This window comes from Diabrotica virgifera, chromosome 6, assembly GCF_917563875.1.
Source record: "Diabrotica virgifera virgifera chromosome 6, PGI_DIABVI_V3a".
Taxonomy (NCBI): Eukaryota; Metazoa; Arthropoda; class Insecta; order Coleoptera; family Chrysomelidae; genus Diabrotica; species Diabrotica virgifera.
Window position 1 is genome coordinate 7062777 of NC_065448.1, and position 15932 is coordinate 7078708.

At 33.3% G+C, this 15932-nt stretch overlaps 1 protein-coding gene across 1 annotated transcript in view; it reads right to left on the reverse strand.

Annotated features, from left to right (window-relative positions):
* Positions 1–3366: 3366 nt before the first annotated feature.
* Positions 3367–15932, reverse strand: part of LOC126886995 (uncharacterized) — a 277181-nt gene continuing 264615 nt past the window's right edge. The window contains exons 5-6 of the mRNA XM_050654268.1: positions 9594–9858; positions 3367–6752 (exon numbers count right to left, since the gene is read on the reverse strand). Of these exons, the coding sequence (XP_050510225.1) occupies positions 6667–6752; positions 9594–9858 (351 nt within the window). The 3' untranslated portion in view covers positions 3367–6666. The remainder of the gene's footprint in view (positions 6753–9593; positions 9859–15932) is intronic.

Sequence of the window (15932 nt, forward strand, 5' to 3'; positions counted from 1 at the left end):
AGGCGCGTTGATATTAAATTGCTGACAGAGTGGGAGGGTCGTTATGGAGCTGAAGCTAGAATAAGTAGCCCCCTGTTTAAAAACGCCACTATCTTTAATGAAAATTTGATTGCTGTTGAGATGCATAGAGCGGAAATATGGTTAGTTAAACCGATTTATGTTGGAATGAGTATTTTAGATTTGGCGAAAACAACCATATATGATTTCCAATATGGCTACTTAGCTAGCAGGTTCGGAGAAAACTTTTCGACCTGCTATACAGATACAGATTCGGTGATTGTGGAGATACGGGAAAAAGACCCGTATGAAGCAATGATATATGATTGCTATAAATATTTTGATACCTCAGACTATCCTAAAGATAACATTTACAACATCCCTCTGGTTAATAAGAAGGTATTGGGTATAATGAAAGATGAGAATAATGGCTGCATTATGACCGATTACATAGGACTCCGATCGAAATTATACACGACAAAAGCAGCTACCACAGATAATGACATTGAAAAGCTGAGGGGGAAGTTGAAAGAACAAGAGTATGAGGATGATGAAATTGATAATATTATACGAAATTATGGTGTTACAAAGAAGGCGAAGGGGGTAAAGAAATCTGTAGTAAATACTAAAATTACTTTTGAGGACTACGTGGAATGTTTAGATACCTTCACAACAAAGACTGCCATGCAAAATCTTATACGCTCTGATAAACACCAAGTTTATTCTATAACTCAAAGCAAGATTGCCCTCAGCTCCAATGATGATAAAAGACATCACATTCAGGGTTCTTATGATACGCTTCCCTTTGGGCACTATTTAATTGATGCTCTTGAGATGGATGTTGATTAGATTTAAGACAAAAATTTTAATAAACTTATTTTAATATTTACCATTGATGATTCGATTGACTTTAAGATGGATGCTGATTGAATATAGTCATTTCTTAAAACTTTATCTATTACAACTGCAATAATGATAAGTACATCAGAATTAGACATTTTTTTTAATAATATAATCCTCTTATCACCCTATCACTAATCGTTTTTACGCCACTAAGATTATTTAGATGATTGAATATTGTAATTTTTAAAACTTTATTTATTACAGCTAACATACTGATATCAGGAACAGACCCTTTTTACTACATTCCTCAACCTTTCCTGCACTCATCGTTTTTTTTAACATATGGTGATTCTAGTAGATCGTAGTTTTGTATATATTATCTCCAAATGAAGAATAATTATTAAGATTAACCCATATAAAAAGATGTTTAGTTATGACCACTAAAAAGATATCTGGTATGGACCACTGGCAAATTAATGAGCCGTTCTAGTTAACTCTGGAACCGTTGCTCGTGTAGCCTCCAAGTTAAGACAATCGATAACTTAATGGTCTTCTTTCCCCGATTTAGTTTTAAGTCTTCGATAGCCTGTCACAAAACAGGAGTCGGAAAATCCCTAGTTTTAAGATTAGATAACCTAGAGTTATTTTCCCCCTAATAATTCATTTCTGAATACTATAGAACTTAGTAACGAATGAATTGATACCAAAGTATCGGTGTTTTAACATTAATATGAATAGATAAAAGATGTCCAACAGATCAATAAAAAGATGTCTACTAAACCAAGTTATAGAGTGACCTTAGTAAGTAAGTTAAGTATATTGTCGTTATTAAATATATTATCATATAATATAAAATATTTCATTCCTACTAACCATCACCCCTACTAACATGGCGGTCGATGTAGTCGTACCTTCACGTTGGTGACCGCTGTTAAGAATATATTTTTGTTTTTTCAACAAATTTATGTTCGACCGAATTGGCTACCTTTCCTTCATTGCATGCTTATAAAATTTTATAAATCGCTTTACACACATTCTATCGGTTAGATACTAACATTATTTTATTAACGTTTACATATTATATTTAACCATTATTTACTGCTTGACTGTCCTTGCTAACCTTTTTTCAGTCTATGTAGTCTAAATTTGTTTATGGTCATAGGTAAAATACAGTACATGTATTTTTCTATTTCAATAATACAACTTATTTTTACTATATTAAATGCCTTTTCTATGTCAACATAAACATCATATCTATATATCAAACAATTGTTTGTACTATGCTATATTGTTGAACGATTTTTCTAATAAAACATATATTCCCATTTTTTTTTACCTGAGAAGTACAATCTCTACCTACATAGTATTACCCGACTTGCCTTAGATAAACTAAAGTATGCAACTCACAATCACGATTTTATGGAGATTTATGTATAGTAGTGTTCAATCATAGAAGACGGTGGGTGTTTGTTGGATTGGCCGTAAGGATGGTATATGTCTCTAGGAACAGGTGTATGATTGGAGGGCGATCCAGGGAATCAGAGAAGACGGTGGATGTGTGTTGGTTTGGCCATACTGCAAGAATGGTATATGCTCTTTATAAGGAACAGGTGTATGATTGGAGGGCGATTCAGGGAATCAGAAAAGCCTGTGGATGTGTGTTGGTTTGGCCATACTGCAAGAATGGTATATGTTCTTTGTAAGGAACAGGTGTGTGATTGGCTGGAGATTCATGTATAGTAGTATTCAATCGTAGAAGACGGTGGATATTTGTTGGTTTGGCCGTAAGAATGGTATATATTAAATTGGTTTGACTTTCTGACTACCTCCTGTATATTATACTCTGTGACAGACGGAAAGAAAAATTGGTTTGACTTTCTGACTACACCCTGTATATTATACTTTTCGACAGACGGAAAGAAGAATTGGTTTGACTTTCTGACTATACCCTGTATATTATACTTTGCGAGAGATGGAAAGAAGAGGCCTATGCTTTAAATATGTTAATGATTTAATGCAATTTTTTAGACCGAATGTTTACTATCACTGTTGGTCGATGGTCCCCTCATCTGCCATGCCCGGATGCTGATTAGACTGCCAGATGGTTAAGTTATTTTTAGATATTAAAAAACCTTGGCGGTTATTATTAAGACATGCAGATGTCTTTACTTCACGCAAACTAATCCTTCCTCATCACGCTTTAACAAATACAGACATAATGAAGTATGGCAAAACATTACCTTATTAAATTTATGAGAGACATATGCTGCCTAAAAATATTCAACTGTTATAATTTAGATTCGAAAAGAAGACACAAATAACAGCGTATGCGATGCCATGTCTTTGCGCTTACCCCATATTCGTTACCCCTCCCCTTTCCAGCAAGCCGCCACACGAGACGATCCTACGAGCCGTGGCGCCTCCACCACTATACGCGTCAAAAATGACCACGTTGGACCTTAGCGATTTCTTATGGGATTTAACACGGGGAAATAGGCCGAACTCTTGCTGTACTATTACTATTGATAACTATCAATTAAAAATCGAAAGCGGCCATCATGCAAAGGTCATCTGTCACTGTCATTAAATTTTTAGTACGTCTAAATATTTAAAAAATTATTAAATTGTAAATTGTAAGTAAGTGTTAAAACCAATATCAAATTGTTGGTGATAAAATTTTGTACGCACCACGTCAGTAAAGACTCTTTATCGAACTTGTCTCTTATTCGCCTCGCACGCTATGCTCGCTCTGCTCATATCAGACTCGTTCGATAACGAGTAACTTTACTAACTTGGTACATAAAATTTATTTTATTTAAACTCCTACAATAGGGACCATGTACAACTATAATAAATAACTTTTCATGGATAATTCAAAATAAGTTTTTACGGGAAACACCAAAATTTCAAATACAAAAATATGAAGTAAACTTGGATATATAAGATAAATAATAACATAAATAAAACACATACATACACAATATTACACATTCAAAGATCGAAGATCATTATTACCGTACTGCAACAAATTTAAAAATGGGCTTGTGTACTCTTGTGGCGTAAGTCAAACATTTAAATCTTCCCACCACAGTCGGAGTAGACAACCGTAGTAAATGTCTAAGAACCGTGTGTAGAGCTCACCCCAACAAGGATCTGAACGTCTCTAGGCCGTTTTATAAAGGTTTTCGAAGGTTCTAAATGGTGTATGAGTGATAGCTGATAACAAAACCTTGAATACGTACAGATTACGTATTGATGTTGCTTTGTTTTATAATAATCATAAAAAGTGAAAAAAATCATTTTTGCCTAAACGTTTCTTATACATTTTACCTTATCCCTTGGAGCTAATTAATTTTTGAGGCAAAATTTATATTTGCATCATTCAAACAGACAACTCAATATTGTCACGATAGTCTACTTATAACACAAAAATAATTAAATTTGTATTTTATAGTGTTAACAGATTGGCATAAGGTTCTTTGCCTAAATTATTGCCTACTATTTGGGGAAATCATGGTAAAATATTAAATTGAATAAAGTTTAAAACTTTTAGGGATTCAATTAGTAGTCTTATTTAAATATATTAAAACCAATATTATGTTTTCGTATATGTTAAGTTGTTGAACTGTTTAAAAATTATTTTCGTTTTGATGGAACTCCATGTTATACGTTATGTAAGCCATTGTTTTCTTATAGCGTCGAAACCAAAATGTCTTCATTCGACGCAAATTTAAATATCTTTATTTCATTGAAAAACCCAAAAGTTTACAGTGTTTCTTTTGGAATAAACAGAGCAACAAGAAATCTCTGACTGACTCGGAGCATTATCTATTCAAAAATATAGTGACGGTAACCCTTCTTCTATCCCTCTTCAATCCACTGCTAGATATAGGCATCGTTTTAGTTTTTCGCTGTTTTTTTCTGCGTTTTTTTTTTCAGTTAGTCACTCTTCTGTTTCTAATTTCTGAGTTCCTAGTTTAAACTCACATTAAATATTACTCATTTCATTTCTATTTATTCTCAGATTGTTTGTTGATTTCTTGGTTATAGCTATTGTTTTTAATTTATCATCTCTTTCTCTCTATCTCTTCGTCAACATTCATACATTGACATTTGGATATAGGCCACTTCTAATTGATTCCATCTTTTTATGTCCTGCACCAAGTATAGTATATCCTATATATTGCACAACGTTTTGTATTATATGACTATGTATTGCTAAATTTGTGTGTTCTCTCATTTTTTTTTAAATATTATTATATATGGGATTAAACCAGAATCACGGGTAGCGGGTAGATATTCTCTTACGTTTCTAGTAGAAGATAGATCTACTTCAGGGATCTGACCCTGTCCCAGTGAGACATAATTATCTCCCAATCCACTGGTACCTTGGATAAATAAAGTATGTCCTAGAACTATTCTCCTACCTAATTACCAAACTACCCCTTCCCAGCAACATCAGTACTAAGATAGAGCGTAAGGGAAATGATCCTAGATTGGTCTATTATTGGATGCTATAATATTTTTTATCCTTTCTCTCCTCTGGAGATTGGTCACTAGAGGAGAGAGGTTGGTCGAATTTGTCAAAGAAAAAGAAATGGTGTTCAATACCAAATATTCAGAATTAATATCCGGTATTAAACAGAATAATTTTATCACCCCGTAGATCACATGAAATAATTTGTTATTATATTTACACATATGGACTACTAATTTTCGATAATAATTTACTAATCGTAAACAATATAATTTGGAAATGATACAAAATCGCTGACGAAAGTAAAACTAATTACCTTTGTTAGATGTACGAAACACGGGGTTTTCGTGTCAACGATGACCCAAATTTAGCTTCTATAAAACTATGATATCTCAGCTAGAGAGACAGACTAAAACTAATTCGCGTACGAGCCACATATCAGTACAACTACGTTCTCCCGGGGTTGGTTCTACTTCCCTGGTGTCAGTCGCTATCAATAAATTTTCTAAGTGCTATTGGTGTTTCAATAACAGCTGATCATCCTCCACTGAGCCCGAAGATTAGACAAATGGTAATAACAAACGTGTTATACAAGCTTCTACAATGAAGATTATATACTTGTAAGTTCTTAATATTATATATTTCTTGGATCTTTGGTCGTTCTCAGCCATCTTGTATCATATTCTTCGGTTTGACAGTATTTCCAATTTAATCAACCCACCTAATTACCAAATTTCCCCTTCCCAGCAACATCAGTACCAAGATAGAGTAAGGGAAATGATCCTAGATTGGTCTATTATTGGATACTATAATATTTTTTGTCCTTTCTCTCCTCTGGATATTGGTCGCTAGAGGAGAGAAGTTGGTCGAATTTGTCGAAGAAAAAGAAATGGTAATAACAAACGTGTTATACAAGCTTCCACAAAGAAGATTATATGCTTGGAAGTTGTTATTGTTATATATGTTTTGGACCTTTGGTTGCTCTCAGCCATTTTGTATCGTCTTCTTCGGTTTGACAGTGTTTCCAATTTGATCAATTACACTTTTAATAAACATTAAGAAAACTTTAGAGAAAGCTTTTATAGTATCTGTTCTGTCACTAGGAAAACAAATTTTAAACAGCCTGTTTTCCTTATGTGTATATACGAAAACATATTTAATGCAATTTAAATCAGAAGTCTTAATATGTTTAACTTTCTAAAAGAAACCTAACGTCATTACATTCTAGATTTAAAAAATTATTAATTTTGATTGAATTATTACGAATCACTTAAATAACTTTACAACGTTTTAACAAATATAATATTAGGCACGCTTCGAATCTACAATTGTTTGTCTAAAACTAAACATTACCTTATAAATATTGTCGTAACTATGAACAAAAATAAAACTTTGCTTACACTAATGCTTCTGCAAGAAGAACTGGTTATAATTTCTGGAAAGAAAAACAAAAATTAGTATTGTTCGATTTATTTCCTATTTATTTATTACGAAAATCCAGAGAAGACCCCCATACTCCCGACTCCCGAGGAAGAAGATATTTGACGAGAAGGCATTTGATAAAGTACTACATTGGAAACTAATCGATATCCTAAAAACATCAGGAATCGATGGTGATAATATAAGACTAACCTCAAACTTAATATCTCCAATAAAAACCAACAGTACGATTCCAAAATGAACTGTCAAAGATCTTCACACTCGGAAAAGAAGTAGACAGGGTTGCATACTGTCACCAGAATTATTTAATATATACCTACTCTAAAAACATCTTTAGAGAAGCCTTGAATGAATCATCATCATCATCATCCTCCTCCTCCACCACCACCACCACCACCACCAGACCTTTGCGTCCACTGCTGGACATAGGCCTCCCTCATGTTTGTCCATTGTGCTCTATTTTGAGCACTTTGCATCCAATTTCTTGACATTTTCTTGAGATTGTCAGTCCAACGAGTAGGTGGTCTTCCTCTACTTCTTTTGTCTAATCTCGGCCTCCACTCAAATAATCTCTTCGTCTACCTCCCATCACTGATTCGGGCGACGTGTATGGCTCAGTTGCATTTCAGGGTGGCAATTCGGGAAATTACATCGGTAACTCCTGTTCTTCGTCTTAAGTCTTCATTTCTAACTCGGTCACGAAGCAATGTACTCAGCATTGACCTTTCCATTTTCCTCTGAGCTATTTGCAGCATTTTAGAAGCTGTAGCACTGTAGCAATGTCGAAGTTTCGGCACCATAAGTCATCACAGGCAACACACATTGGTCAAATGTTTTACGTTTTAAAGAAATTGGTATATCGCTTTTAAAGATGTCTTGTTTTCCATAGGCTGCCCATGCTAGGTTTATTCTTCTTCGTAGTTCGCAAGCTTGATTGTCTCTTGTGATCTTTATTTCGTGTCCAAGGTACTATATGTATTTTTCCATTAGCTCTACTTTGTTGTCTCCAATATTGATATGTCCGCTAGGTACTAGGTTTGTCATAAATTTTGTTTTGGAGATGTTTATTTTAAGACCTACATTGGCACACACTAACTGAAGTTCATGTAGCATTGTACATATCTCCTTGAGGTTTCCAGAGAATAAAACTAAGTATGTCGTCTGCGAATTTCATATTTTTTAATCTTCTACCGTCAATATTCAGGCCTCGCTCTTCCCAGTTAAGTTTTTTACAAGCATATTCTAGTACTCATTTGCCGATTGGCAGAGGTATTTTTATGTAGTTTTACCGACATAGTTGCGTAGACGTAACTCTATCAGATGAATCAGAAGATGCAATATTAGTTATGTAGACGATACAGTACTTCTAACAGATAGTGCGCAGGGGCTCTAAAGGATGATGGATAATGTTGTAGAAACATGTAACAAATACGGCCTATAACTAAATTGTAAGAAGACAAAAATAATGATCATTAATAAGGGTACCAACATAAACGCCCAAAAATTTTTGTTATACACTGCATTTTTAAAATAACACGGTAGAAAGAGTGGAGAAACTATGTTATTTGGGCCTTAATATTAAGGATATCTGTCATTATATCTACGAAAACCGCATACTGAAAAAGCCAGAGGGTCTTTTAACGTCTTAGGAAGATTATATGCAACTTATCTTTAATGTTGTTCTGAAGCTATTTTCTTGTGGCATTTTTGCATTTAACTAGTTTTGATGGGAAACAAGCCACAATTTTACTAAAAAAATGATTTTATTAACGTTTCGACGCCCAAATCGGGTGTCGTTGTCAAAATACAAAAAATATTAATAAATTAAACAAAAATGTTGTTGCTTAGTAAAAAAAATTCTTTATCATTCTTTATATTTATCTAAAATTCTTTATAATTTATTTAATCTGACTCATTTATATCGGCAATTCAGACATATATTATACATTTTAAAGTAGAAGACTTTAAAATGATATTCCCAATATTTATGAGTTGCGTTCCTGGGACGACTTTATTGAAAGATAGTTCATTCGATTACATGAAATCAATCCCAACTCAAGAATATCCGTCACAAAAAAATCATAACATGTGATCTGTCTTTAAAAAGACAACCACATGCAATGGTGACAGTAAAATTATCGCGCGAGAACGAGATGTATTTTGACAACGACACCCGATTTGGGCGTCGAAACGTTAATAAAATCTTTTTTTAAGTAAAATTGTGGCTTGTTTCCCATCAAAACTAGTTACTTATCTTTAAGTATCAATATACACATACATATATGTATAGGAATTTTTAGATGTTAAATATGTAGTATCCTCCTCTACGGAGTATAAAGCTGGAGTCTTACAGAAGATGCCATAAAACGATTAGAGACATTTGATATGTGGTGCTAGTAATATATGTTAAGGATCTCATATATATATGTTACCGTAAAAACCCGATTTCAGTTAAAACCCGAATTTACTAGGAAAAACTAGTTTTAACTGTGGGCTTTAGACAATTCTAGTTTTAACTAGTGAAAACCTAGCCTTAGAACCTCTGGACTAAAGCGCATAGTTAAAACTAGTTTTACCTAGTAAATTCGGGTTTTAACTGAAATCGGGTTTTAACGGTAACATATACACCACATAACTACTCCAGAGGCTAAGAACATACAAACAAAATACCGAAAAAACAAAAAATTAGCGTACTTTGGCCACATTATGAATAATACTAAATACCAATTTCTACAGTTGATTCTACAAGGCAATATTGAGGGCAAGAGAGGCCCTGGACATCCAGGACGTATATCCTGGCTGGCCAAGGTTATAGAAAGAAATTAATTTTTCTTACCTATAACTTGATCTGTATGACTCTGCGAAGACGTAGATCCTAGCACTGACGCCAACTGTGGCGAATCTTCCTTAAAAAACATCTCCATCGTTTTATTCCATATCGAATAGAACGACACTTTGCATTTGATCTTTAGTAATCCCCTCGCAAAATGTGATTTGGTGGTCGTCATTTCGAGTTTAGATATCGATACTTTTTGTTGAGCAGTTCTGTTGAACTCTGTTTTTGTTGGTAGTATTTGAGCAGTTGGATGATCAGGTTTTATCTGAAATAAAAAATAATTTCTCTGAAACGGAACAATTTTTACTAATAGGCCAGGAACCGAAGCTTTTCACCTCGCAATGCAATTTTTACAGAATGGATCGATTTGCTTGAAAATTTGAGAATAAGTAGTGAATAGTCCAAGGATCAAAATCGATATGATTCCGAAAGGCGCTTTTACCATGAGGGTGGTTGCCACCCCATCTCGGGGGGTGGAAATCTTTTTATTATATTTTGACAGTAAAAATTGATAAAAACGTTAATTCTAAGCAAAAAATGTTCTATACAATTTTTTGATAAAATTAATAGTTTTCGATTTATTCCCTATCGAAAGTGTTAGTTTTTGTATGGAAAAAATCAATGTTTTTCGATATACTCACTTACGATTCACTCAATTTTTGTGGTAGAAAAAATTTTTTTAAACCAACTTCTTGGTAATTAAAGAACCTACAATTTTATATCAAAACATTTTTTCGTATCTCTGATGCTAACGTTTCTATTCTGAAGAAAATAGTATTTTTTACCAAACTACAAAAATTCGTTATTCGCTTTTAACTCCAGTTTTTTTAAAACTAATCATTCTAAGCCAGTCAAACTTCTAGAATATATCATTAATACATAAATAAATAACAATAAATAAGCTCAATGACTAAAAACACCGCTAACTTACACTATTATGCTTCCAATTGGATTTGTCCTTTTTTTTCAAAAAAAAATATATTGATTTTTTAACCGTAACTTTTTTATTATTTATCCTAGAAAGTTTCGTAAAAAATAATTTTGTAGGCTTTTACAAGATCTATAAGCCTATTAATATTAAATATTTTTAAAATCCTCAGTCGCAAAAAAGGTGACTTTGACAGGGTTGGTAAATGTGGTTTTTGTATGTTATTACAAGTTTTAATTGTCAATAGCTCACTCAATTTTTGCCGCGGAACAAATTTTTGTAAACTGTTTTCTTGGGAATTAAATAAGATACAATTTTATATTGAAACATTTTTTCGTATCTCTGATGCTAATCTTGCTATTCTGAAGAAAAGGCCATTTTTCCAAACTACAAAAATTCATTATTCATTTTTAACTCCATTTTTTTAAAACTAATCATTCTAAGTCGGTCAAACTTGTCAGTGATTAGGGGGTGGCTTGCGATCACTTTTTCGCTGAAAAAAATGGGGAATGACATTCTTTTCATTATAAGTCACTTAATTTTTGAGCTAGAGACTTTTTTTACTTCTGGAGATATATATTTTTAAGTACTTTAAATTAGTTTAAACAAGTTGTCCTCAAAAAATGCATAGTTTTCCGGTCTTTTGACTTTGAAACTACAATATTTAGCATTTGACGAAGAAAAGCCAACATATATAATAAAGTATAGGTCGATTACTATTGGTCTTAAAGAAAATTTAAAAAAAGATTTTGTTTATTTTTTCAAAAGGTACATTTTTGTTAAGTAAAGTTGTTTTGATAAAACGTATTATTAGGAGAAAACTTATTAAAAACATTGATTTTGTCGATATAAAACTAATACTTTCGATAGGGAATAAATCGAAAACTATCAATTTTATCAAAAAAATGTATAGAATGTTTTTTGCTTAGAATGAACGTTTTTACCAACTTTTGCGATTAAAATATAATAAAAAATTCCCACCCCCCGAGATGGGGTGGTAGCCACCCCCATGGTAAAAGCGCCTTTCGGCATGATATAGATTTTGATCCTTGGACTATCCACTAATTATTATTCTCAAATTTTAAAGCAAATCGATCCATTCTGTAAAATTTGCGAGGTTTTGTCCTATTTTAAGCTTCATTACTTGGACTATAAACGTTTTAGGAATAAACTACATACAGTTTCAGCGAGAAAGTTTCGGAACATTGCATTGACCACATGTACGGTTGAACTGCATTTAACATAGTGGACCAATATAAAACTTCGACACACAGAAATCCATACCATGTTGAAAAACATTGTGTAAAATATCGTTCAACTATCTGTCTCCTTTGAGGAGGTGCTATTATAGCCCATAGCGCCGCCCAAAGTCAATGTTGCCAAGCGATCTATAATAATACGATTTGCGGATCTTTTTGAAAGTTATATCTGCTTCATGTCTTCGCATAAATCGGATATTTGTCTATATTTTTCAGTGTAACTACCAATCTACTACAAAAGACTAATAACAAAAATAAACTTAATGCTTAATGGTTTGTAGTTATTTCCTATCTTTCCTGTAAACTGTAAATAGGTATTTTATGGTTAAACGTTATACCTTGTTTGAGAGAAATATCTAGAGAAATGCGATTGACAACACTGTCCAAACGTCTTACTGCTCAGAAAAGGAACGAGCTTGTCTAGAGGTGCAAGTCTAGAGGAAGCGGTTTTTGGGCGGTTTTAACTAAGTCGTCAGTCAGGTTAGTCAGTCCTGCTTTTGCCCTTCGCAGTGTTACTAGCTGAAAAGTCCGTAGCGTGAAAATAAAGTAATTTCGTAAATACATTAAAAATGTATGAACTTAGGGCAAAATTTCAAATTTTAGCTTGGTATTTTGGAGGTCACTCGATTCGAGATATAGCAGATAATTTATTCGTTGTTCGTTTTGCGAATAGGACGGCTCCTTCGATTTCCACAGTCGAAAGAATAATTCAAAAATTTCGCAGATGTGGATGTATTCAAAACTGCCACAAGTTTAACAATCTTGGTGAACCACCTATTCGTCAAAAGAGTGAACAACGTATAAATAAAGAAATTAATGTTTGTGGTGCTGTTGAAGCCGTTCAAGCAGGGAAATTGCTGAACAAGTAAATTTAAGCCAAAGTACTGTTCGAGGTATTTTAAAAAGGAATGGATATCGATGCCATAAAGTTCAAACAACCCAAGAACTTTTTCCCGAGGACAATACTAGACGAATGGTATTCTGTGAAGAGATGATGAACAAGCAAAATGCTGACCAAAATTTTTTAAAGAACATTTTATTTACTGACGAGTCGACATTTTCTCTTCACAGAAAACACAATTCATCGATTGTTCGGTATTGGTCTCGAGAAAATAAACATTTAAGCATTCCTGTGCGAACACAATACCGGCAAAAACTTAATGTTTGGTCGGGTATTTTGGGTGATTATGTAATAGGCCCCTTTTTTATTGAGGGCAACCTCAACGGCACTAAATACCTCCAACTGCTACAAAATCAAATTGTTCCGGCAATTCAGCAACTTCCGAATATGAATCTCGGAGATATTTGGTACCAGCATGACGGATGTCCCAGTCATAATACAAGGGCAGTTACCGAATATCTCCAAAGGACATTTCCAAATCGGTTAATTGCAACAAACGGTACAATCAAGTGGCCTCCAAGATCAGCAGACCTCTCCCCAAATGATTTCTTTTTTTGGGGCTTTCTTAAATCAAAGATTTATCGGCACAATTTTGAACGTGCCCAAAATTTAATGGAGTTAAGAGCGAAAATTGTCCAATATTGTGCTGACATTACGCCAGATCAACTCAGACATACAAGAGAATCTTTGTATGATAGATTCACCCATTGTTCGTATGTTCGAGGTGGATTATTTGAACCTTTACTCCATTAAATTTTGTGCCTAAATAGGTTTTTTAAGTTGTTTTTAGAATTTAATCTTGTTAAGTTTTTTTTAGAAATTAAGTTTTGTTAAGTTTCTTTAAGAGTTTATTTTTTGTTTTTTTACGAAATTACTTTTTATTTTCCAAACCGTTACGGCAAAAAAGAACCACACACCTATTTTATTAAGAAAAAATATTTGTAAATCGATTTTACAAATAATTTTTCAAAACGGAATAGGTACGTAAAAATGCGCGTTTCAAATAATAATTTTATTGACATGTTCTCCCAACGATGAATGACTGATTACTGACTAGACTAGTGTTTTGGTAGTGATTTTGACGACCACAGTCTCGGCTGGTCCTCCACAGGCATGGCCGTGTTGCCAGGTCGTAAAAAATATTGCACGAGAAATAATTCGACAACGCAGGAGAGATGTTTTTTGTTTGAAGCATGGGATTTGTTTATTCAGTAATATTGCTGGTTATTTGTTTACTAGCTTAATTTATATCATGAAATTCAGTATAACAATGCTTAATTTACCTAAAAATAACAATAGCGAAAATAGCGATAGCGAAAAGAGCAATTTAAAAAAACCTAAAATGTTTAATGTTTCACCCTTAATGACCAAGCTGAAATAAAAAAGAACTATAATTTTCCATCTAAATAGTTAATTAGAACGAATCCATTAATGCATCAGTTAACAATGCATTTAGCATCAGTTAATAAAATAATTATAGACAGAATGACCGCCAATATTCGAAACGAATAGGCACTAGAAGAAGAAGAAGATTAATGCATGTTTATTAATTGTAACTACCCTGCTCTAAACTTCAATAATGAATACTTAGGTAAGAATAAAGAAAGTACCTATCTACCAAACCAAATAAGACAATTTCGTTTGGTTTTCGACTATAATCTGTAATACTGTGATTCATTCATAAGAAAAGAGAATAGGGATTCTCCGAAATACACCGATATTGAATTCGCCTATCGAATTTCATGACATGCGAATCTTCTCATCAAACGTGACATAAATAGATAAAAAAGGGAAATTTCCCTCCGATTGGCAACACCGCTGAAATTTAAACAGAAGCAGCGTGTTCGCAAATTTTTGTATGTAATAGGCGGGGCCAGGGCAACTATTTGGGTGGAGTTTAATTTCGACTTATTCCCGAATGAGTTCAGAATCCAGCAGCCCAATAAAGTATTGGATTTTTTTATATATAATTATTTAAAAATCTTTTGTTGGCCAACCGGCTAGAGCAGAATTGAGCCAAAATACACGTAAAGTCAATGTTCCGAAATTTAATGAATGTACCTGTATATATAGACCAGGACGGATCTGATTTTTGAAAAAAAGTTGTGTGATAACGTCAATTATAACACAGGTCAACATGAATTTTGAGTTTGAGTTCTCTACCTCTAATTTTAATTACTTATGCCTAACTAAAGAAAGAAAAATATTTTTACCTTAGAAAGTTTGCTTTTGTAGAGGAGAGTGGGGGAATATCGACCACTTAAGCGCTATTAAAAATTTCAAGTATTAATCTTTGTAATGAGATGGCCAACACGGGATATGTGCTTCTTTACTTTAGCAATTATGAGTCCTTTTAATTGGTTTTGCAAACAAACAAATGTATTTTTTATAACGTACTTTTTTAGAGAAGGAAAAATCGGGTAATTTCGACTATTAGGATAATATTGACCATGATATAGGGTAAAATAGACCAAGCACTAATATTTGAAAATACATTTAATTTTAATATTTGAACAATATTTTACAGTAAGCATGGGTCACAAGTATAGACTGATGCTTTTTCAGCGCTAGTACAGTCAGCATGGGCCCAAGTTGCACAAGAACGGCACCGCCACCAAATGTCATTATCATGTCCAAACTGTTCACAAATAGTACAGATATCTTCACCTTATTTTCTCTTTTCAACTGGAGTTTTCCCTTTATTTGCAACTTTTCTTGTAACCTTTTGTAACTTCTCGGCATTTTTCTCCTTTTTTTGCTTTTTAATTTCGAGCTCAGCTTTTAATGGAGTAATATGGAGTTTAATATTTGCGAATGTTGTTTTTTCGCTGTGAAGTTCAAAGTTGAAAGACTGGAACTGGACACAAATGTGGGAATGACGTATTTTCCATTTTTTCCTAATTTTTAGGGTTTTATCATCATCGTCGCTTAAGTTGTCTTCAGCAACTTCTACCAATCTTAATTCAGCATTAATTCAGCCTACTTACCAGAACCAAATTTCAATTTTAAGAAAAAAGCTCTATTTATTAAAACCTTTTTAAAACCTTTTAATATACTTGGCTTGGTTGTGGTCACGGTCTCCGCAAATTTTGTAATTCATTTTAAAAATAGTTCTAGACTACCTAGGTACCTGAAATTCTCAGAATAGCTTAGAACTAGCTAACAATGCAATATTTAACTGCTATTATACAGGGTGATTGATTAGTGGGATAAAGCTCCGTAGCTCCGTTATAGTAATAAATAGCGATAAA